General features: G+C 41.1%; 1 protein-coding gene and 1 long non-coding RNA gene across 2 annotated transcripts in view; one reads left to right on the top strand and one right to left on the bottom strand.

Annotated features, from left to right (window-relative positions):
* LOC141781105 (uncharacterized) overlaps positions 1 to 25,095 on the bottom strand; it is a 73,996-nt gene extending 48,901 nt beyond the window's left edge. Inside the window, exon 1 of the long non-coding RNA XR_012596775.1 lies at positions 24,918 to 25,095. This is a non-coding gene — a long non-coding RNA (uncharacterized LOC141781105). The remainder of the gene's footprint in view (positions 1 to 24,917) is intronic.
* Positions 5,234 to 8,929, top strand: LOC141781098 (transcription factor Sox-8). The gene is made up of 3 exons (XM_074656620.1): positions 5,234 to 5,958; positions 6,310 to 6,545; positions 6,672 to 8,929. The coding sequence occupies exons 1-3, from the start codon at positions 5,543 to 5,545 to the stop codon at positions 7,400 to 7,402; spliced, it is 1,383 nt and encodes a 460-aa protein (XP_074512721.1). The 5' UTR covers positions 5,234 to 5,542; the 3' UTR covers positions 7,403 to 8,929.
* Positions 25,096 to 27,424: the final 2,329 nt, after the last annotated feature.

The raw sequence follows: 27,424 nt of genomic DNA, 5'->3' as shown, positions 1-27,424 counted from the left end.
ATATGCCGCGGAGATGAGAGGGAAGAGAGACAGAGAGAGGGGGGTTGTAGATCATAAACGCTTCTCCTGGGACAACTCCGGGACAAGATACACCATGGGAAGTGTCATCCCTGCTGAGCATCTTAGCATTTCTGCTGTCACGCCAGGAGAACACATGGAAGATTAAATGGAAGTTCACTTATCTGTTATAATCAATCCTGAGCTTTACCTTCAGGCAGCAAACAGAAGCTTTGTGTTAACACCTCAAACCATTATGCACTTCACATTGTACACGTAAAGCGTTCTTGGGAAGTCACCGCACAACCGAGATACCTTCTGACAGATCAAAGATTTACAGGAAAGCCTCGAGGAAACTGGAGAATGATTTAACATGATCCCTCCCGACCTGCTACTACAACTCTCTGCCCGTAATCTCTAGTTCACATGAACACACAGAGCTATCACACAAGCAAAACCTCAACAACAAAAAAACGTGTCAGGGAGAAAACACTGCAAATAATCTGGAAACACTTGAGCTCTTTTTATACTCCTGACATTAAAAAAACGAGCGTGGCCGAAGGCCAAACACACCCTGAGACGTTTTTGGACTAATTGTTTCCTTCAGTCTCAAACACTCCCCCTTCGATCTCTTCAAAACTCCCTTTCCTTCCCTCCTCACGGTGCGACCCCCTCCCACCTCTCTGCGTCCACTAATAGGTTTAAATAAAACCTGCAATTGGTCCAGTAAACCCCTCATTATGGTGTTTTAATAGAATGAATTTAGGATAGTGCAGGGTCAGGGGTCAACGGGAGGTACTAACGCACAGCAGCTGTCATGGGGGTTCGGACTGTGATTGGAACCAGTGGAGTCAAACATCCCCGGGTTCTCGACCTCGCTAAGTAGAAAACCTGGGAAATACATTTGGCCGCGGACCAAAATGGAAAACATCCACCGTGCAACCTTCCAGAGAGGGGTGGGATGAGTCGAGAAGAGGAGGAGTAGGTACATCCATCACGGAGAGGTCGCTTTAATGTGCGTGTGAACCTGGCTGCTGGAAAACCTTAAAGATGTAACAATACCAGGTCCTGTAAAATATAGGATTTCTCTCTGGATCCTTTGCCTTCCCGTTGCATGCGCTGCAACTGTAAATTTTGCGCTAATTACCGCCTTTCTGAGTGTGTGAAACCAAAGATAGAAGTGGTCGGGTTGATGTGGCGCAGGGGTGAAATATGGCTTGTTAGCAGCCCAGGAGCTTGTTCCACATGTGGTTAGGCAGCGGTCGGGATCGTCTGGGTGAGAGCGAGGGCATGCCAGTCTCCCCAGTTCAGTAAGTTTACACTGGCTCAGTGTGCAATCAGTGAGATTATGGAACAGCATGAAGGCCTGCTGTTTGGGTTGGGGTTAGGGCGCTGTGGTGGCTGTAGAGACACGGCTTTCCACAGTTGTTTTTTTACAAATGCTATCAGGATTCTTGTGAAATAGAATTTATACATAATGCACAAAAAAATAAATATGGAATTTTGCATGCAATATATTGCAGGATGCATAGCAGACATTTATCCAACTTTTTTATGAACTTCATGACCTTTACAAAGTCCTCATCCGGTTCACATCATCCTAATACTGTACAATGCTGTGGCAATTTATGCCAATTTAACTGCTCGACGTACTCCGTCCAATAACTTGGCTACAGTGAAGAAATGTGCCTGAGTGTATTAAAACACAGAAGCAGAGACCAAAGGGGGCGAGATTCCTGTGGGTGCCTGTGTAATTTAATTTTGTATGCACATTAGAAGCCAGAGAGTATAATTTACATGTGGGATAGAAGAAGTGACTAGGGCCCAGGAGGAACGGGCCAACATGCTCTGCTAAAAGGCCTGAAAAAGAAAAAAAAAATGAAAATCTGAAAATCTTTACCCTGCTCTTTCCTTTGAGATGCATCGCGCAAAAAAACAGGAAAATTAAAACCTTCCTTCGTTCTTTGGGACACTTAAGGTTCATGCGCGGTTACCTCTTCTCTGTTGCTCCTTCCTTTTCTAATCAAGAGCCCACAAAGTCTGGCCAGAGTTTCTCCCCACAATACAGGGAGGCATGAAGGGGGGGGCTGGAGTCTGTTTAAGTCTGTCTCCTTCTCTCTGCCCAGAAACCAAGACTGTCTCGCAGCTTAGCTGAGCTCCTCCTGATTTACCTTCAGCGTCATTCTACCTGAGATGAGTTCAAGGTTTTTTCCTTCTTAATACTCCTAAAAATGGCTGACTATATCTTTTACTTGATCCAATAATCAACTCAGAGCTATTAAAATCATGTTCAAATTAGGGCCGTCTATCGATTAATATATTTAATCGCGATTAATCTCAAATTAATCGCACATTTTTTGTCTGTTCAAAATGTACCTTAAAAGGGAGATTTGTCGAGAATTTAACACACTTATCAACATGGGAGTGGGCAAATATGCTGCATTATGCAAATGTATGTATATATTTATTATTGGAAATCAATTAACAACACAAAACAATGACAGATATAGTCCAGAAACCCTCACAGGTACTGCATTTAGCATAAAAAATATGCTCAAATCATAACATGGCAAACTGCAGCCCAACAGGCAACAACAGCTGTCAGTGTGTCAGTGTGATGACTTGACTATGACTTGCCCCAAACTGCATGTAATTATGATAAAGTGGGCATGTCTGTAAAGGGGAGACTCGTGGGTACCCGTAGAACAAATTTTCATTCACATATCTGGAGGTCAGAGGTCAAGGGATCCCTTTGAAAATGGTCATGCCAGTTTTTCCTCGCCAAAATTTGGCATTCGATTTGGAGCATTATTTATCCTACTTTGCAACAAGCTAATATGACATGGTTGGTACCGATAGATTTCTTAGGTTTTCTACTTTCATATGATACCACTATCTTTATTTTACTTTTAAAACTGAGCTTGCCACAACCTAAAAATCACAAGTTGCGTTAATGCGCTACAGAAACTAGTGGCTAAAATTAATTATTTTTAAGTTATCGTGTTTTTATCTCGTTAACTTCAACGGCCCTATAGTTCAAATATAATGCTGTTTGTTTGTTACAATAAATACAAACCAAAAGAAGCACTATTTTTGAACTGTGGCACACTGGTTTGATTAGTATTGATGCATTTGTTTGTCTGCCTGTCGGCAGGATACATCAACCCTGACGGAGGGTTTTCCATGAAATTTGGTGGGACTTGAGCCAGGAACAGTTGATTCGGTTTCGACGGTGATTGAGAACAGGGATTTCCAGCATCGCATGTGACACAAACAAAGATTGCAAATACAAAAGGGAACGTTAAAAGAATCACACAACTAATTTAATTTATGTGTAAGTGATTATGTCTTTTGTGTTACAGCAACTTGATTAATTGGCGGAGGTTTCTAGTTCATTATCAAAAACACTAGCCTTCTCTCATAAAAAGCATGTGAGATAGACATGTAAAATGCACACATGCTTCAGTCTCCTCTGCTGACACGTTCATGCACACACACAGTAAATACTTTTCCATGTGTGGAGCGGGACGAGAGTCATTCATGTTTGACAGCTAGCCGCTGTCCTGTCTGTCTGTTCACACACACACACACACACACACACACCCACACCAACATGCACTGAACTTGACCCAACCGAGCGCTTTGACAGCAGCTGTTAGAAAGACAGGCTGCTCGGGACTGACTTTCATTTTAACATTTGTGATACAAATCTTCCATTATTTTGTATTACATTTTTTATATAAAAGACAGAGACACAATCCGTCTACAGACATAATACAATATATTCAAATTCACTGGAAAGGCCCTTAAGCCTATTGTTAATAAAATCCAAACAATGAAAACTTCTTACCTTACTGTGTGAGCCGTAAAAGCTGCATGTAAAAGCCAGTTTCTATTATTTCCACACTGCCAGCTCTCTCCTTCCCTCAGCCACCTGCAGCGTGCATCGAGCAAAGCAAACTGCCGTCCAGCACAAACACACCTTGTCTTTTCACGGGGAGGCCGGTGATAAAAATCATCCCACAATACATGAACACAAAGACACCTTTAACAAAGGCAGTGATTCCATCTTATCTCCTCCGCTCTTTATATCATCTGTGTCATAAAAAAAACAAAAAAAACAACGCCTGCTTCACTGATTGTGAGAAGTGACTTATGGATCACAGAACAGACTGCTGGGACAAATAAACTTCCTCTTCTGAATTTGGGACATTTATCAAAGATATAACTGGGCTCACACGGGCCTTTGTTATCGATGCAAACACACATTTTAGTTACAAGTCGGTTCAGCAGTGAGCGTTTGTGTTGCAGAGTCATGATCATTTGTTTAGATTAGACAGATGGACGTGAAAGGCTTGATATCAGACTTTGAAACTTTCCTAAAAAGCATTGATTAATTATTGTTATAAGAACTATTAAATATGGTTTTATACTCAAAGAAAGAAATTGTAACTAGTGAGGAGCCTCTTTGACAATGGCATCTGTCAGACTTGACGTTAGTTATATATTTGCTATAATTTGCAACCCTGCTGCAAAGTAGTTTGTTATAAAGTTTTGACATATTTACCATTTAATGTTTAAACAAATTTAAAGCTTTTATTTTTGGAAACTATTCTGATATCTGAGCGAATAAAAACCTGAATATCCACCTTTATTTTACTCTCAGCATGCTACAACTTTTTCTGATGGTCGGATGTTAAACCTCAACCTTCTTTTCAGTAGGAAATTATCGTAATTATATTTCTAAAAATATATAATTTTGGCATTCAACATATTTATCATGTCTTGGCTTCATTATTTCCTGCCAAAATAATAAAAAAATATGTTTTTATATGAAAGGAAAATAACAATATATTGCATAATATAAAGACATTATGAGTTTATATTACAATAATCATATTACCAAATGTTATAAGTTAACTTATACAATTTTAAGTTTTAAATTAAATTACATTTTCTGGATTAATAATAGCATAATAATAAACATCCAAAGTGTTTTTTTAATATCTGAACTCATATTTTCGAACAGCACTACAGAATTGTTTGTCACCCAACTTTAGTAAAAACAGAACTGTGTCACCAATGAGAAAAAAAAAAAAAATCATTATAATAATGAAGCCCACATAAAAGCCGGAACCAATGGGGGTAAAGTGGTGATTTGTTCCAGCCAATGAAGGATGGAGGGCGGAGTGACGCTTTTAAAACTCCAACTCAAGTTGCTGTAACGTGGAGCTCCTCAGCTCACATTGTGGACCACAACTTTCACGACTGCACCTCCCATGACAGCGTAGGAAAACACACTACGACTAACGAAAAGACAAACAAACAAGGAAGCAGAAGAAGGAAAAAAACAAAAAACAGCGGACTCGTATTGACTGACATTGTTAAAAAGGAATTTGGAACTGTGGCGCACCGTGCGTAAAAAGGTGCACCGTGCGTAAAAGGCGCACTGGACACTCCATTGCGCGCAGTGGTAACGTTTGATTTTTTTGTTTTTTAATTGCAATTTTTGGAGGATTTTCATCCCCGAGGTGCTGAGCGAATAATGTTAAAAATGACAGAGGAGCATGACAAGTGTGGCAGCGACCAGCCGTGCAGTCCTTCGGGCACAAACAGCTCCATGTCCCAGGACGAGTCCGACTCCGACGTTCCGTCCTCACCGACGGGCTCCGACGGCCAGGGCTCTCTGATCGCCGGTTTGGGCAAGAAGCTGGACTCGGAGGATGACGACCGCTTCCCAGCGTGCATCCGGGACGCCGTGTCTCAGGTGCTGAAAGGATACGACTGGTCCTTGGTGCCCATGCCCGTGAGGGGGAACGGATCCCTGAAGAACAAACCTCACGTCAAGAGACCCATGAATGCGTTCATGGTTTGGGCGCAAGCGGCCCGCAGAAAGCTGGCGGATCAGTATCCACACCTGCACAACGCAGAGCTAAGCAAGACTCTGGGGAAACTGTGGCGGTAAGGTTACATTTGAGTTCATAAATTAGTATTATTAAAAGAAAATAACTATAAAGGACACTCAGAAGTCATGGCTGTAGATTTGGGCATGGAGACAAATAATATTTTGCTTTGGCAAATACAAAGAAATATAGATTGGACTATATTTAAAAAAGTTTGTTTTATTTTGAATGTCAATGAGTTAGAAGATTTAAAAAAAACAAAAAAAAAAACTGGCATTTTCTTCTGACCTCTTGACAATAAACAAAAAGCTCTAAAGAAACTATAGGGCCATCTAACAATTTCATATTTTTGTTTTGTTTGACTGCACACATTTTAATGTTTTATCTTTTTTATTTTGTTACACCCTAGTTTGCTCTCAGAAGGTGAGAAGAGGCCGTTTGTAGATGAAGCAGAGAGGCTCCGGGTTCAGCACAAGAAAGATCACCCGGACTACAAGTACCAGCCGCGGCGACGGAAGAACATGAAACCAGGCCAGAGCGACTCAGACTCAGGAGTAGAGCTGGCACATCACATGTATAAAGCTGAACCGGGGATGGGAGGACTGACAGGGATGACTGACGGACACCATCACCCTGAACATGCAGGTATGTCCTCAAATTTAATAGAATGTGAGTTTGATTTTAGGGACGAGTTAGTTTTAGGCTGCTGTAAATCATTTTGTAACTGGAGTGATGAATCCTCACGCTTTATGTCTGATATTATTTTTCCAGGGCAGCCCCATGGTCCCCCTACACCACCCACTACTCCCAAAACAGACCTGCACCACGGGGTGAAGCAGGATATGAAGCACGAAGGCCGTCGCCTTGTTGACAGCAACAGGCAAAACATCGACTTCAGCAACGTCGACATCTCTGAGCTCAGCACTGATGTCATCAGCAACATGGAGGCCTTCGACGTGCACGAGTTCGACCAGTACCTCCCGCTCAACGGCCACGCCTCGGCCTCCTCCACCCTGCCCTCAGACCACAGCCACGGGCAGCCTCCGGCTCCTTACACTTCCTCGTACAGCCACGCAGGCGCCAACGGGTCGGCGTGGAGCCGCAAGGGCGTCACTTCCACCGGCGAGGTGGGACAACACCGGCTCCACATTAAAACGGAGCAATTGAGCCCGAGCCACTACAGCGAGCACTCCCACGGGTCACCCTCACACTCCGACTACGGCTCCTACAGCAGCCAGGCCTGCGTCACCTCGGCCACTTCAGCTGCCTCGGCCGCAGCCTCTTTCTCCAGCTCCCAGTGTGACTATACTGACCTCCAGAGCTCCAACTATTACAACCCGTACTCTGGCTACCCCTCCAGTCTTTACCAGTACCCGTACTTCCACTCATCCAGGCGGCCCTACGGCAGCCCCATCCTCAACAGCCTGTCCATGGCTCCCGCCCACAGCCCCACCGCCTCCAGCTGGGACCAGCCCGTCTACACCACGCTGTCTCGACCTTAAGGGGGACAAGAAACAGTCAGTCCGCACCAGAGACTCACTCAGATTGATGCACTACTAATGAAGGAAGTACGGAGCAGGTGGTGTGTAGTAGGCTACCTGTGACCATTTGAACGTTAAAAAACAGACGAAAGAAAAAAAGTGCCTGCTGATTTTATACAAAGTTATATCGCCGCAGTGAAAACACAAAAGACTTTTTACACAAAAGACAAATTGTGTTTGTTGGTGAGCCAAAACTCCTCCATGAGGACATGTCGCCTACGCCTACATCCTGTACATCCCCCATCTTTTTTCCAGTTTCAAGATTGCACGTGTGGCGAGGTAAAGCAAAAAGGCCTGCCATTTGAGTCGTGTAGGAGAGAAACGGCTTGGCTCGACTCTGTTGTGAAGCAGATGGAGACGCAGATACATTGGAGACGGGACCAATTATGTGAATTTACAGTCAAATTTACATTAATGGCCAGAGCTATATCGCAGCCATTTTCAGTCGATCAGTCTTAACTCAATTGCTCATATGAATCTTTTATAGTGTCATTTTGGCATAAAAGTCTTTTATGTATTTATGTTCATGCATTAGTTTTTTTCTTGTTTTTAAGTAGATAAACACATGTAATGTGGGTTTGGTTATTTACAGTACTGTTTGGCTTTTTAATGAAAACAAGGTACATGAAGTGAAAGGACAATAATTTTCAATATCATTCCATTGAAGACCAATTTTCCTGTAACATCTCCATTCCAAGTTGCAAGCGAAGAGAGCAGCAGACTCGCACAGGACAGAACAGGTGTCTGAAAGCTATGCTTGGCAAATTGCGATTAGTCATGATCTAGGGTAAAAGGAAATGGGGTAAAATAACACCGCACACTCTGAGTGACATGTCAGCTGGACCTCCTGGATACGTGGATGAACAGCACATGGCTATGTGTACGTACATGCATCTGTGTGTGTCAGGGAGATAAAGTGCATGTGTGAGCCGTTTCCTTGGGAAAGAGATGACATAACAATACACGCCGAATGATACTTAAACAACTCCTCGCTGGAAATTCTCTTTGAATTCATCCGTTACTTAAAGAAGAGTGTTTTAGCAGGAAATTTAAGAGTGTGTGAGTGTTTCTCTCATCGACCATCAAGTGCCAATTCACTGCTTGCAGTCTCGCGCAAAAACGTCTTTGTGCCTTCTAATGCTTATCGTCAGTATTTCAATATGAAATTGAATTCTTAACAAACGTCAGGCAGCACACAATCAGCAATCACCACCAGAGATTCCTACGGTTTAGCCTGCTTCCTGATTATATCCTTAATTTGATATCATTCCTTACAGCCTTTGGTTTGTAACGTTTCTGTGAGATGCTGTGCGAGGAACGTACGGGAGCATCACAACTGTGTTTTGTATATTATTCTGGTGTATAATTTTGAGAATAAGGCTGTGAAAATTTATTGTTGTTCTATTAACTAGAGTTTCATTCACACATGCACAGCTAACCCATTCGCTGGCCATTTTTTTTTTTTAAATAAAAAGAGACTTTTTTTCTTGATATTTGTCTTTGTCATTCTTATTTGCATCTATATTTAGTTTCAACTTCATGGTCATATTTTAGGGCTGTTTTTGACCAGAGAAATTCTTAGTTGACTAACACTCGATTAACTGATTTGAAAGATCTGTAAAACTTAGTATCTTCAGAGAATACTACACAAAAGCACCACTTTAAATCTGTTTACCAGAGATGTGCTCATCATTCTGCATGAAAAAAAGCATTAAAAACTACTACAAATGTTAGACCAAAACAACCGATTAGTCGACTAAGAGGGGGGCAGCCTTATCATATTTGTTCTTAAATATATTTGGAAACAATTTGTGAAAAATAAAGAGTTAAATGCACTGAAGTGAGCATGTTTATGGCTTTGCCTTTGCGCTGGATACCAGCTTGTCTAACATCTGTACTGTGAGCTACAGCTGTGACCAGTGAGATCTTTAGGGAATTATTCTCAGTTTTCCAAAGTGACAGTAATTAAACCTTCACAGTCAATTTAATTGGATGCTGCTGAAAATCAGGTGCACGACTTTTGCAAAATGCAAAATACAAGTATTCTTTTGCTGTAGAGCTCCGTCACTTTTAAAAAAAAAACATACAGGTGTTGAAAATAAAACTGACACATGTACCAGCTTAATGCCACCCTCATAACCTTCTGACCTTACAGGGCCTTGAGTCGACACTTTATACGTGACTATAGACGCATCTACATAAAATATTAAGTTCAGATTTATTCGTTAACACCGCCGACGAGAGAGGAATGAGGAGAGATCCCCGTGTCCTCTGGTCCAGCGGGTAGAATGCTCAAGTTGGCCCTGGCATGCATGCCAAGCAGCCGTCCCTAACCAGCCCAGGGAAGAAGCCAAGTGCCAGGGCCGCGCTGCTGAATTTTAATGATTCATTATGCTGTGGAGGGGTCCCATTGTGTCCCTTTATCCGGAGAGCTAGAAAGGAATTAATTGGACAGAAAATGGAAGGGCAAGGGGAACTGACAAGCCATTAAGAGGGTGTTGAATGGACGATTAGATGCACATGGGGGAGGATCCCACCCCCCCTCTCGCTGTCTCATATCACTGCGCTCAACAAACAACAAAAAAACAACAAGAACAACCACAATGACCACCAGACCAAACTGTAGAAATCATATCAGCGCACATAATCTGTAGATAATAAAAGAAGATAATACCACAGCAGATGGGGTGTGGGTGGCTCAAGAACGACTTGTTGTTTTTCTTCCCTCAAAGTCTTTTTTTTTTTTTTTTTTTTCACCAGTGTTTGCCAAATACTTTCAGGAGGAACTCTTGAGAAAGAACAGGAGTGAATAAAAGTGAGGCAAAAAGGCTCTTCAGGGTGCTTGGGTCCTGTTTCCCTGGAACATGTCCACAGTTTCTGATTGGGCCTCTTGAAAGCCCTACTGTAAATAGATTTAAAAAAAAAAAAAGAAATGAACTGGACTTCACTGAGTTACATCAGCACAGTATGCTGAATGAAGGAATGAATGAATGAACATTTTTACACTGCGGTTGCAAGAAGAAGAGCTGTACATTTATAGGCATAAACTCACATCGGAGTGCGACGTACAGTAGACGCTTTCACACGCACAACTCTCCCACTCACATGTATATGCAGAAATTGGAAATGAAATATAATTTACAGTAATTTTAACACTGCCGCACTGAGGCCGCGCCACATTCCAGCTGTCACAGTTATTGTTTACGGAGGAAGGGCGTTATTGGCCGTAGTGGGAGTCGCGGTCTTGGACCCGGAGGACGTGAGGGGGGGAAAGCGAGATGAACCCAGTGAGACTGGTGCTTCCACCACCTGACCACATCCCATTGTTAGGAGCGGGATAACTCGCCCGGTAATAGTCTCATCCTGTTTAATGAGCCTGGCTGACTCGGGGCATGTTTCGGGGAAGAGGAGGGAGAGCTGGGAACTGTGAAAACTCGGAGAATGCGAGGCTGATTTGCAAGGGAAATGAAGTGGACATAAAGCATGGTTATTGCTTTGCCACTGAATCTGCCCAGCCCGAGTCCACTTGATGCATCGAGTCTCTCTGAGACGTTACGGCTAATGTCTCATCATCGACGGCATTTTATTTGGTCTATAAAAAGAAGAACATATGTTAGCAAATGATCAAATTAGTTATATTAGAACTATTGAAGATATGTTGTTTCCACCGCAACTGAAATGTATTCATCATTCTCATACGTTTGGGTGATACCTTAAACACTTTTGAACTAAGAAATGGTCTGCATAGTTTTACCTAGTTGTGACTAAAGGCTGGCCCACACTAAAACATTTTAAAAATGTGAGAGACACATAACGACATGTTATTTTAAATTCAACAGTTTTGTCCCTTTAGTGTGTGGTGAGCAACAAATTGGCCAAAACAGCACCACACAGATTCCATCCATGCACAACAAGAGTCCCGACTAAAAAAACGGAAATCTCGCAAAGTTTCTCATGATCAAACGTGAACAAACATGACGGACGACGGGCACGAAGAATTAGCAATGTTTTGCACTACTTTGTACTGAAAATTCACAAAGAAAAAATTTAAATAATGGATGAAGTCATGGTGACACGTTAAATTAACACTTTTGTTGTTGCCACAAATCAACAAGTTGGCCCTCCATTTCTGAGTCCATCTTACTACTACTTTATGCTTCACGTTTTGCATTAGCTCATGCATTAGCCACGGCCGCACAACAGGTTATCTAATCATAAATATTGAACATCAGAGAGGCCAGGATAGACTTCCGAGACAATCAGGGATGTAAAAAGCACTCTTAACGTAGCTCACACGACAAGAATATCTGGAAAGATAATCTTTAGAACCATCAAAATATCAGGGATTCGCTGACGATTGTCGGGAGATGGGAATCGGGCCCAAACCGGCTTGATTCTCGTGTAGTGTGTACTCCTCATTAGAGGTTTGTATCCGAAACTTTAACAACATATACATCAAGTCAAAATGGCCTACAGTAGATTCCTATAAAAAAGCCGTCTGGGTCACTTGTTTGCTTCAGTATCTCACGCTGCTTCCAAAGCAAACACGCTCAACTAAACTCTAGCCGCTCCGCCCAACTAAATGACTTCCTGAGGCTTGTTTTGCTTCGCCTCCTTGTTCTTCTTACTAAATAAAAGGACTTTATTATTGGTGTCTCCTGTGTTTGCTGTCGTGACCAGGCCAAGCAAAACAGGGTGGCAGACAGAACCAACACTGACTGCCCCAGCTCCTCACGGATGGGCCCGCACAGAGAAAGAAGGGAGGGAAGCATGGTGCCAACACTCTCAAACGCTCTCAGAATGCCACTAAATTGATGCTGGCTTGTCCGAGGTGACCTTAGCCAGCAATACTCACATCAACCAGGACCTGACGCTAACTTCAATCAGTTTAACTAAAACGGAAAGTAAAACGTCTGAGAAGAAAAGAGAGCCTGAGGAAGTCCAAACCATAACGGTTTTGGTTTAACAGTCTATAAAATTGCAGTTTGTCTGTACTTTAAGGATTGTAATATTTCTTGGTAAAGCAACAGGGATCAATAAATAAAGCTCTTTGAAAACTTTTGTAATCAGAAAATCTAAAATCTGGTGCTTCAATCAGGCATGGAAAACAAATTCCATTTGAAGTAAATCTGTCCCAGTGGAGCGACTGATTACGGTTGTTTACTGAAAAGATAATCAGACCTGGGTCTAAAACTATTGCAAATAATTCTCAGTGTCTGTTTCAACCTGCTCCGAGTGCCAGATGGGGAGGGATTACTGCACCACGGAAAGTCACACAGTGCCAGTTTACTTTTACTAGTTCTCTGATTAATGAAACTTTCTGGTGCTCATTATAAATTTCACATTTGGTAAAAAAACCACACTCAAAAAAGTATAACAAATAAATAAATATTATTTTACCAAAAGTGGGGTTTATCAGCGCTGTCAAATGGTGATAGTGATGGTGTTGAAACAAACAGCCACCACAGGTGGAGTGTTGCTAATTTATTTTTTTTAAATGGCAGAAAAGAAATAAAGAAAATTGCAAAAAATACAGCAACAATTTGACATCTGGTCATGTTCTGTTCTCTGAACAGTTGTCCACAGTCTTTCACTATCTTTTTTTTTCATTTGTTCTCTCCTTTTCACTTTTTCTTGGCACATCTCGTTTGTGAATGGGGTGGCAGCATAGCTGCTCATCTTCTTTCCACAGCTTTAAGACTTGTTGATTAGTAACTATGGCTGTGTTTTCATTGTCACAGCTTTCTGCTTTTGTTGAACTGTGGCACGCTTCCATCGTCATGTACTTTCTCCATCTTTACTTCAAGTTGTCTCATCGCAACCTTTTTGCCTTCACACTTCCTGTCTCTCTGCTCGTCACAGAGCGACTTTACTGTCCTGTTTTAGTCACACTGGGAAGACATTTGATGATTGACAGGCGTTAACATAATATTTCTTTGTCCCCTTTGGAATTTAAAATGCAAAGAAGTAGAGCTTTTTTTAAAAAGACACCGTGTATGTGAAAATCTGCTGCTCGTAAATAAGAAGCCATCAAGAATCTTACTGTAACGTGGCCATTATTTATATCTTACAGTAATGTAAAGCGACATAAGTGGAGACTTGAGAGTTATTGAGACCCAGAATCAATTCACATTTGTTATGTCCATGAGGAAATCTCACTTTTGGCCATTAAGAATGATGAATTAGCATATTACTATTACCCACTCACATTGTTAGCCTGCCCTCAAGCCCCCAGCACCCACACAAGTTGCACTCCTCTGTCACCGATGACACAGAGGGAGGGAGAGAGAGACTGAGCCACCAGCATGTGGGATCCTGTAAGACCCAGGAATGTGGAGTGTGGGAGGAACATTTGCCACAAATTTTTTCATGCTACTGATGCACAGAGGTAGTAGAGAGGTAGAGACAAAGCGAGAGAGGAGAGGGAAAAGAAGTCGACAGAATGTGATGAAGAGAGAGGAAAAGGGAAGAGGATGAGGAGGAAATGCACAGAAGGCTGGAAAGTGTCAGGTAGAAAGAAAAAAGATCTCCCTTATTTCTCTTGTTTGCGGAGCCGCTTGGCAGAAAGTGCAGCGGGGACAGCAGGACCAGAGTTTTAAATGTAGCTCAGTGTTGGCAGAGCCGCCGTGTGAGCGCACTCTGTGGGAGCACCAAATCTCGTCGCCCAGCGCAACATGGCGATTCAGACAAAAAAAACAAAAAGAAAAAACAGCAGAGCCCATCAAAACCCATTTACCCTGCTAGAGCGTATATACCCCACAAGCCCTGCGGTTGGATCTTCTATACTCACTGGCTGAGTTCTCACAAGCCTATATACCGTAGTACCATGAGGAATGCATTTGGAAACCCATGTCTGGGATGCCACACTTTCTCTGGTTTCTGGGCCGCGCTAAAACGGACAGTACACCGCAACATATTAGGTGACCATTGCAATATTTGTTTAATACGCATATGATCAGCAACACATGTCCATCCTCTCACACTTGATATCTTTTGTGGTGTGACAAAGAGCAGGGGAACAAAATAGGGAAGAGTTTGTTCTCCCATGTGGTTTTGGCCCGTTCTGAGGGGGCTTGGAGCAACGCCAGTCTATCCCTGGTCCAGCCTTTGATATGGATGGGGTTCATTATGTAACTGAATCTATTGTCAAAGAATAAAACAATATGGGGCCAGCAGGAGAGGTGTGTTGTGTGTGTGTGTGTTTGTGGGCCTACAAAGCAAGTGGCCGAAGGGGGCATTTACACAACCCCCTCTCACCTTATCACAGTCCAGACACTGTGAAACACTCCTGCTTCCTACTTTGGCTTTGAAATGAGCCACACGCTGTATTAACAGACAATGATCTCCTAACAGGTTTCTCACTTTGCAGTTGTAGTGAAATGTGTTACAGCATTTAGAAATCTTTAAAGAATTCATTCACTTGTTTTTTTCTTCATTTCACTCTTTTTTTTCTTTTTTGCATTTACACAACTGCAAAGAATATAAAGCCTGAGCTGAATTCAAGCGGTCGTTACCACTTCCCAAAAACTACAAATGTGTAGCATCAAACAGATACGAACCTGCTTACCTCCTCCCTGCTATTTCCTCTAAAGGCCCTGACACACCAAGCCGACGGTTGGCCGTCGGTGAGAGCGTCTGTCGGCCTCATTTTTTCGGCTTTGGTCTGCCCGTATTGGAGGTTTTTCGGCCGATTCATCATGTTGAATCGGCAGAAAGTCGGTCGGTGAGAGACATCGCTCTGCTTGGCGGTTCAGCTTAAACAAATCAATGCACGAGAAGAGAAACGGAAGTGAGGAGAGCAAACCAACAAGTAAAGTCAAGAGGAAAAACACACATTCCACATTCCAATACACAGATATTTTCACAACGAAATGGTCATCTAGATGCTAGATGAAGCTAAGTGGTGAAAATGGTCGGCAAACGCCCCTTTATTTCATGCATGTATCATAACAACGGCTTGTATATCTGCGGTCTTTCCGGTTTTCCTCTAAAGATGAATACAGACTACCACTGCCTGCTGAGAGTTATTTCATCTCACGCAAGGTGCAGGACATACGTACTAGCTGGTTATCGGCTGTAGTCTTTGCGGTGTGTTCAAATGCAACTTGTCGGCAAAGACAAAGGCGATGGGACGCGAGATAATAGTCGGCCTTCATCGCTGCTGGTTCTTTGATGTTGGCTTGCTGTGTCTGGGCCTTTACGATCAACATTTTAGACTCAACTTCAAAGCGACGAACTTGATCAGCTGCATCCAGTCAATCTCAACAGTATACCGCAACAAACACAAATAAGAGGTGAAGCATCCGTGACACTTGCTTTCACCCTCTTACTCTTCTCCTGCGACAGCTAGACCCCCTTGGCTGCGGCCTCAGCGAGGCTGGGGAGCTGGGACCGAGCAGTGAGAGGAAGCCTTATCCTTTTAGTGGTCTGCTGAGTTCATCACAGCTGAGCTATGGTGAGAGCAACAAACCTCAGCGTGGTTGCAGAGGTCACCCGCTGCACAATGCTCTGGCGCCTCCAGCCCGACATTGGGTCCCTGACCGTCGCTTGCTCTCACAGACTTGGAGAGAGGAGGGGACACACAGGCCCTGAACTGTGGCTTTTGGGACGTTGGATAACTGTCACCGCTGTTTCATTTGACTGCAGCAGCTAAACGCCGCTCGATGCAAATTGGTGCGGCGAGTTATATTTGGACCAGCTGAGGCTGATGATGATTTGAATGAATGGAAATGAGAGCAGCGTGTTGAGGGCAAGATATTAAGATGGTGAAAAGATACACAAACTTTACGGCTGTCAGGCTTGTTCCCAGCGCGCAACGCCAAACTTGGTGCTCTGCGATGTGACTCACGCAAGATGGAAGGGATGACTCAGTGTAGGTAAATGGTCAAAGGAGGAGGAGTTTGTGTCAGGGAGGGTCAACCGTGACCGCAAAACAGTCAGAGACTGCAGTAAGACTACAGTCTGTGGTTTCTCTACCCCGTACTCCTTAAGGTAATGTTTGGCTTGGTCCGGCTCCATTATTTTTTCCCACATCGAGAATCAACTTGACAACAGCGAGTGTTCAGGGACAATTATATTCACAATATTTCATAGAGAAGCAACAACGATGTTTGACAGCACTGTGTTGACTTTTCAGGAAGGCCAGGAATAAGCATTATGCTAATAGCACTCAGTGAGGACGCCCACAGCCAGAACCCCAGAACGAAAACGGCCTGGTTCGGATTCAAAATCAACAAAAAACCTGAGATCAAATGTCTGCCTTCTTCAATAGTCATTAAACAGCTCACTGGTTGTGTATTCATAAATAAAAAAAAAGATTCAATAAAACAATTCAAATCTCACGTGTGGTGTGTTACATGCTGGATGCTTAAATTCCCTCATGACCACAGATAAAAGTCTCTCCTCAGTTCCTCAGCCAAGAATCAAAAGCAGGCATCCAACGCCCGTCCAAGTCGTCAACAACCCACTTCCAGTCACATGTTGCAACCCGGCTAGCTTCATCACTCTTCAGTAAAAGGAGAAAAAAAACAACTGAAAAATCACCACTGGTCTTGGTGACGGAGCTATGATGTCACGTGGTATATGAAGTAATGGCAGTGTCCAATTTTAAAGGTCTGAGACAAACACATGAGAGAGGAGGGCAGAGAGAAGCTGCTGGTGCTAGAGGAAGGGGTGACGTGGTGAACTCTCGCTTGTGCCAGAAAGACAAACTATTCACTGTAGCAGCTAATGAGCTTGAACTTTGACCCCTTATAGGCAGGAGGCCTGCTGCTAGTGCTGCCCCTGGTACTGCTTTTTTATGGTTTCGTGGAGGAGGAGTGGGCTGTGAGGGAAATTGTAAAGCTTTCCACTGAACAAGAGAGAATATATGTTGCTACAGAAATTGATTTCATACTCGTGTTTCAAACATCATCTGACAACTAGAACTCCAGCTATTCCTACATTGTTTTTAACAATCTGACAAGAGAGAAAGTTTGTTTTTGCAGTGTTTATGTGCTAATTTGATCTCTTTGTATGGAGTTAGAGAAGCTATCATTATCTGTTTCTATTCTGCTACATTAAAAATATTGTACAAAAGGTATGCATAGGAAATACACACACACACAGCTAGCCAGGTAGCATTTCACTTTCTGGCAGTGTTAAAGTGGGGTAGGGTGGTGTGCTGGGATTATATGATCGAATGTGAAAAGTGATCTGTAGTTTGGGGACGGCTTTTTTTTTAATAAAACAGCTTTGCGGTGTGATATCCCTGAGAAGAGGTGCTCTCGCTGCTGCAGGGGAGGGAGATGGGAGGCGGCGCAGGGCAAGCAGATGGGCCGGCTAACTGGTGGAGGTTACTGGAGGTCAGAAATACACAATAATATAACGGATGAAATCACTGGAGCGGGCAAATAATTTAGAGGCACTTCTGGATAAAGCAATGACATCAGCACTCAGGTTAACTGCATTGTTTTTTTTAAGCAGAAGAAATAAGGATTAATCATACTCTAAAAAGTGAGGCTGGGTACTTTCCAGTCTCACGGGCAGGTGCGGTGGTGTGAACGGTTAAACTAGCTGCATGTATTGTTATTAATGGCAAGAGTTAAAATGAAGCCATCATTTATGTTATTATCATCAGTACTTCTTGCTATGACCAGTCAAAATATCAGCCCTGAGAAAGGTTCTTGGGAGAAGCAGTGTGAAGCATGGCTGGTATGTATTTACAATCTAGGGTAGGTAATCTAAATTTCTTCGCAATTTGGCATAAACATCTTCTTTCTGTGCGTTCCAATACCTAAACAACTACTATACTATTTAGTATGCCAGAAACAGATTTAGGTTGCGTCTGAAATTCCATACTAACATGCTATTTAGTATGTTAAAACAGTATGTGAGATATTTTAGTATGTCCGAAACCTTAGTATGAAACCACTAGTACGTGAATTGCATACTATTTCCGGTGAAATATTACAGTATGCAACGCTGGACACTAAGGTGGGATAAATATCCCACAATGTAATGCGGTAGTGACGACAACGTTCATAACGGACGTTGACGGACAGCTCTGTAAGTATAAGATTTCACTTTGCTGGGCGTAATATATATTTTTAAATAATTCAGACTTTGATTCTCACAATCCTTTGTTTTGGTCACATGAGGTTGGCACGGGTTACCATGGTTACAAGGCAAGGAGGCTCTCAGGAAGTGACGACATAAATTACTGCTCAGTGCGTCTGAAAAGATACATACTACTGTTCATTCGATAGTACACATATTGAATATGTAGTGCATAGTATGCGATTTCGGACGAAGCCCTAGTATGTTGAAATACATAGTCAAATGCAGTATGCCAAAAATACCAGGATGTACTACCACATTCTGTCGTTTTTTGCAGTATGCGAGCCAGCATGCTTTTCTGGTTATTCTGACCCACAATCCTCTGCGCAGCGGATATATGAGCAAGAGGGTTAAAGTTCAAGGGGCAATGTTATGACGAAGTAGTATGTCCCAATTGTATGCATGCTGCATGCAACAGTACGTACTCTGTAAGGGCAGCTGCAGTACTGTATGTACTAACAGTAAAAAGAAAAAGTATGCAAATTGGAATTTAGCCTTGGACTCATTGATGAACTGATTCGATTTTGGTAGTCAAAGGTCAAAGGTCAAGGTCACTGTGACCTCACATCCGTCCAATTCTCATGAATGCGATATCTCAGGAACACCCTCAGGGCATTTCTTCAAATTTGGCACAAACGTCCATTACATTTTGAAAGTCAGAGGTCAAGGTCACTATGACCTCACAAAACTCGTCTTTGGTCATAAATCAAGAATTCATGTGTTAATTATGACAATTTCACACAAATGTCTAACAGGATAAAATGATGAAGTGATGACATTTTGGACAGACGTGGATGTAAAATGCAACTTGACTGGTTTGCGGAGGCATACAACTGCGAGGCGGTAATTGCAGTTTTATTTCTTTTTGGTTAGATGCTTTCATAAACCCATTTGGGATTTTATTCTCACCGGCACAATCCTTTGTTTTGTTTTTTAAAATGAGCATATATTGTGTTTTATTGTTTTGTTACATGTCCAAAAAGAGACCAACTTGCCGCTGAATTCTCAGCCCTGCACACTTCATTCCACTGCAGCGGGGTAGCGGACTTTATTTATGCTGCTGGTCGTGGTTACTCAGGAATTCTGTGTTTCTTATTTCTCATTTTCCCATCATTCTTGACACTTCCCTCTCTTTCTCAGCTTTGCTTTCCTTCCTCCTCCCCAATTATAGGGTGCATAATGCATGTAAAGCGTGAGTGAGTGTGGAGTGTGTGTGTGTGTGTGTGTGTACATGCCTGCGTGCACACATGTAAATGTAGCTGCTCTCCCAGGATGGGGCTAATCCCGGGGTGGCAGGAGTGCAGGGGCAGCCACCAGCACATGTGCAAATCTTTCAACTGCGGTTTGCGATGTTTAGTCTTGCTTCGTCAGCACTTCTTGAACCCGGTCCAGAAAAGCTTTCAAATCGGCCATAATTCTAGACTCCCTCTGCATCCCGAAGCCCTCTCCGCCCAGAGGACTTCCCCATCACAAGATGAAAAAATAACTTAATGAATGTATCAAAATCATCATCAAAATGAGATGTTGATTTCCTCAGGGAGGTAAAGAAGGAGCGCCTTTGGTCTCGCAGGTTTTTTGCCCTGCAGGGACTTTCCAAACATCACTCATGATCCTTCATCACAAGGCAGGTTGGCACCACCGCACTAAGGTATCGCTTGCTTTTAATCCCAATTTCTCTCCCGCCTTCCTCTCCTCTCTCTCTCTTGTCCCCAGTTCTCCTCTGAAATATCTCCAGGGCAGCTGATTTGACTGGCAAAACAAGCCGCGTTCTGGCAGGAAGATTGAGGGGGTTTCCCCTAAACTTTTGAGCTACAGTTCATCTCGGGCGTCCCTGTCAAAATATAACCCGCGGTCATGTAATAACATCAAATAGCATCCGAGAGGATGGGAAGGTGCATGCAGGTCACATGCCTGTGTAATAAAACATCTTAATACATTTAGCTTAGCAATACTAATCAGATTTCAGTGAACTTGCATCATTATTCTGCTGTTTTATTTGCTGCATATACTCTTTAGACACAAAAAGAAATATTCAGCTTAAAGGCGGTCTCTTTCTCTGTTGTTTGTCTTTACGTATGGCGAGACACCCTAGACAACAAAATTGTTTTTCATGCACTGGTCAGTTTTGAGATTTTGGGCTATTTTACCTCCATAACATGTCTTCTTTCAGACTAGTGGAGAGAAAACATCCAAAATACACATTTAGGTGTTTATTTTACTACTTTGTCTATTTGCATCTGAAGATTTCTCCTAAATTCACCAAAAGTTAGCATTAGATCATGCCTCATTTACATTTTTATACGTACAATTTCAGAAACTTGTAATAGAATTTTTTTTTTCTTAATGTAAGAAATCAACTGGTGAAGTTTCATGGTGATATCTGCTAGTTAATTTTTACCCTATTCACCTGTCTTGCAAAATGAATGGAATTTTACAACACATATCTTCAAAGGCCGTTGCTATCTATATTCTGAAGGTTTTTACTGAGAGGTTTGTTCATACATCATTCATAGCCTGTTTTATTGAACATTAAAAAGCATTGCAAAATTTTTAATTTTTATTGCTGTTGACAGTATTTTGTGATTTATGACCTGATAAAAAGAGATATCCAAAATCCCCTCTGTAAAACCCTTTGACTCTAATATGTCGATAAAATGAAACTAGTATTTTGAACCTGGCTTTATCCAATATTCAGATTTCTGTTCTGAAAATGTATGCAAATGTGCACATTTTTAATAAGATAATGCCTCATTTGCATATTTAAACATAAGATTTCAGAGAACTTGTAATATAAAAAAAGAATTGCCTTAATGTAATTAATCAACTGGAAGTGTCATGGGGATATCTATTAGTTAAAAATGTTATTCACCCGGGTGTCTCCCCTACATGTGCATGCAGTATGCATGGACACACGTCTCTGCCCTCACTCTCATTGTGAGCTCTGCACCTTCAACTATAACAACACTCGGTTGCAAAACACAGGACAACTGCTACAGCACAGTAATAGCTTTGCATCTGTCGACCAACAGATGCAAAGCAGTCCGGTCCGTCAGGTCCTTCTCGGTTCATAACAACAGCTGAGGCTCAACCACTTTCCTCGCAGCAACCTCCATGTCACGACTGGCAACATAATCTCAAGTACAATCCCCTCCAAAGCTCTCCTTGTTCAGCCTTTTAACTTTTTATTATCCCGAAACAATATTTTTCAAACTCTTCCACCTAAAATAATTCAAACATCCATTCAACAATGATCTAAAACATACTAAAACTAGACTTGCTTCATTCCCAACCCACTCAACCCATTCACTAGAGCAATATAAGGAAGTAGAAGCAGGGCCTCCTTGTAACAGCTAAACACACAACACCCAAGTGTATCTCTCCCACCTCCCGCTCACACACTTCCTCTCTCTTGGAAGGGTGAAAGTGGAAACAAACAGAAGAAATGATCGACTTAGAGGTCAAAGTGGGGGAATGTGTGTGTCATCTTCACTTTCTCCTGGAAAATATAAGAGCCACAGGTGGTTAAAGGAAGCTGGAGATTTCCCCCCCAAAGAAGAGGCCACCTGTTCTCCCCCCGGTTACCACAGAAACCAGCCACAGCTGAGTAACATGACCCCTCTGAAACATAGGAAGCAAAGCTGCAAATCGCTTTTACTGTAAATGTATGGCTTAACACTTGACAAAAAAAAAGATATGTACTTATGGATATGGTATGTCGTATAATATATATGATTAATGTATTTCCATAAAGAGGAGTCGTGTCATTCAAAAGGCCTGAAGGGCCGACTGTGGATACACATGAAGGAGTTCACCACAAGATGGCACTGCAGCACTTCAAATCAATTCTTGTTTTTTTTAATCCTGGTATCTGTTGCTCCACCGAGTGTTCAGAAGAACACATTACACTAAACTCAGATAAATACATCAACAAACTGTCTTTTTTTACCTCATTGCTTGAATCCTCAACTCAAAAACAAACGTATTTATATCTCATGAATGAGCATTAATGCTGTTTTATTTGAGTAAAGTACCAATTTAGGATGCATAAAGGCTGAAAATGATTAATTTCCATGGCGTAATTTGCAAAAACAACCGAGACAGAATGAAGATATGATGTTATTCAGTCAGCACATTGCAACGGAGAAATCCCAAACACACTCTGACGCACAGTTTAGCTCTTTATAATCCAGCTGCACTTGCCAAACATAAATGTTATAGGCTATCCATTCATTTCCTGGGCTCTGTAAATGATGTCAGCAATGACAGATGACACCTCATTAAACTCTTATCCTACCAAACTGCCTCCACAATGAGCCACTGTGGAACCTGGCAACCCATCTTGTTTGCACATTGCTTTTACCTTAGCAACATGTGGAAAGTTGTATTCCAAAAGACAATCAAAGTTAACTGCAATTAATTTAAAAGGCTGGTTAATGGGGGAAATAAAACCACTGAAGCCCTCAACAAGGTACAAAGTGACAGCAGACCCCATTACAAATATTGATAACACATTATTTATGTAGTCCTATCTAAAGTGGTTTGGATAGACCTAATAGTTTTCTAGTTTACAGGATATTGGCTTTTAAAAAAAGTGACATTATTATCCTTCCAATGGCAAATGACCAGATGTTATGTTGAAGTATGTTCCCCCGTAGAATAGTGTTGGACCCCATGGGACCTTATTTCGGAAAAAATATGTACAGTAATCAAAGACAAGAAAATGAATTAATTGCACAACGAATCACACATAAGATGTTTTGTATATGTAATTTAAAACATAATTTGCAAGTCAAGAAAGTTACAGTTTGTTGTAAATCTGTTGAAATATAAGACTGTGAAAAAAACGTAATTAGAAAGACTACACACCCAAAAGTCGCGTAAGTGACGTCTCTCTCGCTGACGCTATGACGCCTGTGTGTTTCCTAATGGGATGAACTCACATGAGCAACGAGTCTCGCACGTTCTTTCTCTTCCCGGATGATAAAAAGACCAGGAGTCGCTGGATAAAACACATCAGGTAATATAACGTTTAATTTGTGCGTGGTATATAGCTAAGTTAGTTGGCTAGCTAGTGTTGGTGACGTATATTGTGCGAGAGGAGAGATGTGGTTCACCGGGCGGTTTCAAGTCAAGTTCAACTTTATTGTCTTTTTTTTCCACACACAAAGTATACGGCTAAAACAAAATGTCGTTATCGCGGACCAAGGTGCAAACACAGAAATACAAAAACATAGTCACAAACATAGAACACACACACACAACAAACATAGAACATAACACAACAAACATAGAACATTACACAACAAACATAGAACATAACACAACAAACATAGAACAACACAACAAACATAGAACAACAAACATAGAACACACACACACACAACAAACATAGAACATAACACAACAAACATAGAACAATACAACAAACATAGAACAACAAACATAGAAAATAACACAACAAATATAGAACATAACATAACACAACAAACATAGAACATAACACAACAAACATAGAACATAACAAAACAAACATAGAAAATAACACAACAAACATAGAACATGACACAACAAACATAGAACATAACACAACAAACATAGAACATAACACAACAAACAGAACATAACACAACAAACATAGAACATTACACAACAAACATAGAACATTACACAACAAACATAGAACAATAAACATAGAAAATAACACAACAAACATAGAACAACAAACATAGAAAATAACACAACAAACATAGAACAACAAACATAGAAAATAACACAACAAACATAGAACAACAAACATAGAAAATAACACAACAAACATAGAACAATAAACATAGAAAATAACACAACAAACATAGAACAACAAACATAGAAAATAACACAACAAACATAGAACAACAAACATAGAAAATAACACAACAAACATAGAACAACAAACATAGAAAATAACACAACAAACATAGAACAACAAACATAGAAAATAACACAACAAACATAGAACACAACACAAAACATAACACGGTTTCACACAAAACTAAATGATACTACGACAAACAGACTTTCTTGACTTGCAAAATTATGTTTTAAATGAGAAACATATATTTATGTATTTATAAATATTTATCTCTCCGTTGACTACCGTTCATATTTTTTCCGAAATAAGGTCCGATGGGGTCCACCGGAAAGGGCTCGGGTTGGTGTTAGGGGGAAACATATATCACCGGCTATGTTTTAAACAAAAAGCTGTGCTCAGCACCAAACAGACGATAGACAAAGCTAGCTAACTGAACATAGTGGAGAATTTAGCAACCAGCTACAGAGACAGATATTTCACTCAGGAGTAAAAACAGAGCTAAAAGGAGAGTTAATATTTTGGACTTACATTCAGCAGGTGGTCAGAAACAGGACTCCCTTTCTCCAGATGATAATGTTGCTAATGTTGCTCCAGTTCTGCTGGACATGCAGCTAAACTAGTAGGCTACCTGTTTGCTAACACATTTGTCATATCAACTGTACAGCTAGTTGTGCTTAATTATCATATATCAGAACACCTGTGCTGTTGGGTCATGTGACTACATCAAAGGACTCTGGGAACTGTAGTCTCAAACTCTTCTTCTTCTTCTTAAACCAGCTTCGAAGTGAATTACTGCCCCCTACTGGATTTGAGTGTGCAGTGGAGAGAGCAGTAGATTGGCAGGAAAATAAACAAATAAATAAAACGAACAAAACAAAATTTAAAAAAAATGAATAAACTAAATTTAGTCTCAAACTCAAGATGACTGATTTTATATATATTTTTTATTTTTATTTTATTGTTTTTCCAAGACACATTTCAGCAACAGGGCAATTCAAAGTGCTTTACATAAACATTCAAGAACATTGCTACAAAGTGCAAAAGAACATTAAGACATAATTAATTAATAACATATAAGATTAAGAGTATAAGATCATTATCTGGTTTAATAAAAGGCAGCAAACAGGAAAGTTTTAAGCTTTTATTTAAAAGAACTCAGAGTTGTAGCGGTCCTGCAGGTTTCTGGGAGCTTGTTCCAAATATTTGGTGCATAAAAACTGAACGCTGCTTCTGCATGTTTAGTTATGACTCTGGGGACACTAAGCAGACCTGATCCAGATGACCTGAGAGGTCTGGATGGTTCATAACACAGCAGAAGTTCAGAAATGTATTTTGGCCCTAAACCATTTAGTGCTTTGTAAACCAGCAGGAGTATTCTGAAATCAATTCTCTAAGAGACAGGGAGACAGTGTAGTGTTCTAAAACAAAAAGACAACAACAAATAATGACAGTAATAACATGTCATTGAAATTAGTTTACAAAAGAAAAAAGAAGACATAAGGAAAAGAAAAAAAATATTTTTTTGTATATACAGTATATATACATATATAATTGTTTTACACAAACCAAGCTAAATGAATACAAATAAATGGTGGTTAAAGTTGCAGGCAATGCAGACCCATAATAACAAGGGTATATTCATTTAACTGGTACTGATACTTACATCCCACAGTAGGAGAAAAGGGAATAAAGAATGGTTAAGACAGTTTAAGGAGCAGTGGGCAGCTGGATGTTTTCCCTAATGTAAACCAGAACAGGGTTCAAGGTGACGGATTTTCTGATGTAGAGAATGTGAGGCCTCAGAAGAAGGCTCGAGTGACATGATTTTATATGGACTTAAATCTCTTATTTCTTTTTGTCCACCAATTTTTGACAGAAAACATTTTGTTTCCATTGTCCAACTGAATAAAACAAACAGTTGTATGGGTTAAAAGTCATTCCCAGTTTGTGGAGGGAGTGAAAACAACTTCCTGGCTGACAATTGACCAAATTAGCAACTTTTCCATTTGATGTTTGGCCAAACTCGAAAATATAGAAATGTGTTTGACCATATTGACCACATTACTGTTTTTATATCACTTTTATAATCCTTCCACTTCACCCACTAAATTAGGACAATTGAAAAAAATGGCAAGTTGGCAAGCTCAGTGAACCGCTCTCATAACTCTTCAACAGCTCTGTGTCTGAGCCCTGGCGTTAGGCTGTTAGACGGGTCATTTACACATGCAGAGGCTCTGTTCCCACTAGATAATGCAGGATAATACACTTTCATAAACACACGATGCTGCTGGCTGATAGTTCATTTATTTGACTTGCTTTGTCACTGTGTCTCTGCATTTGGAAAAGTGGGTTAATATGATCCAAGTATGATTGTGTAGGGGTAGAGGTGGCATTTTGTGGAGATAATAGAATCACGAGACTAGTATGAGTCTAGGGCACGCAACTGTTTACCATTATAATCGTTGAATAAGACACAGTAAACAAGTTTCTTTTATAATAGTGGTTTTGTGTATGTGACCTTAAACCAGATACTGTATCGAAAAAACATCCCACATATAACCTTGATTAATATATAACCCTCTGAGACGACCGACATTACTGTCTTTCAGAGGCTGCAGCAGTTCTAGAGTGAAGATACTGGTATCATATGAAACTAGAAAAACTAAGGAATCCATCGGTACCAACCATGTCATACTAGCTTGTCCGGAGGGAGGTTAAATAATGCTCCAAAGTTGGGCTAAATTTTTGGGAGGAAAAACTGGCATGTTCATTTTCAAAGGAGTCCCTTGACCTCTGACCTCAAGATAGGTGAATGAAAATCTCCTATTCTAAAATGGTGCGTTTGAATATTTCTGCACACTGGGGTCCCTAAACAGTCTTAGAATTACATAAATTGGGTATCACTGTAAAGCTGAGACTCTTGTGGATCCAATGTGCTCAACTATATTCATGTGTGATGATGTTAGTCCCCATAGTAGCCATTTCATTGTAGTGAGACCATTTTTTTTTTTATTTGACCTGACTGTATAAAATGA

This window comes from Sebastes fasciatus, chromosome 13 (assembly GCF_043250625.1).
Source record: "Sebastes fasciatus isolate fSebFas1 chromosome 13, fSebFas1.pri, whole genome shotgun sequence".
Lineage (NCBI taxonomy): Eukaryota > Metazoa > Chordata > Actinopteri > Perciformes > Sebastidae > Sebastes > Sebastes fasciatus.
Note: the sequence above shows the minus strand (reverse complement) of the source record. Positions and strands in the feature narration are given on the sequence as shown.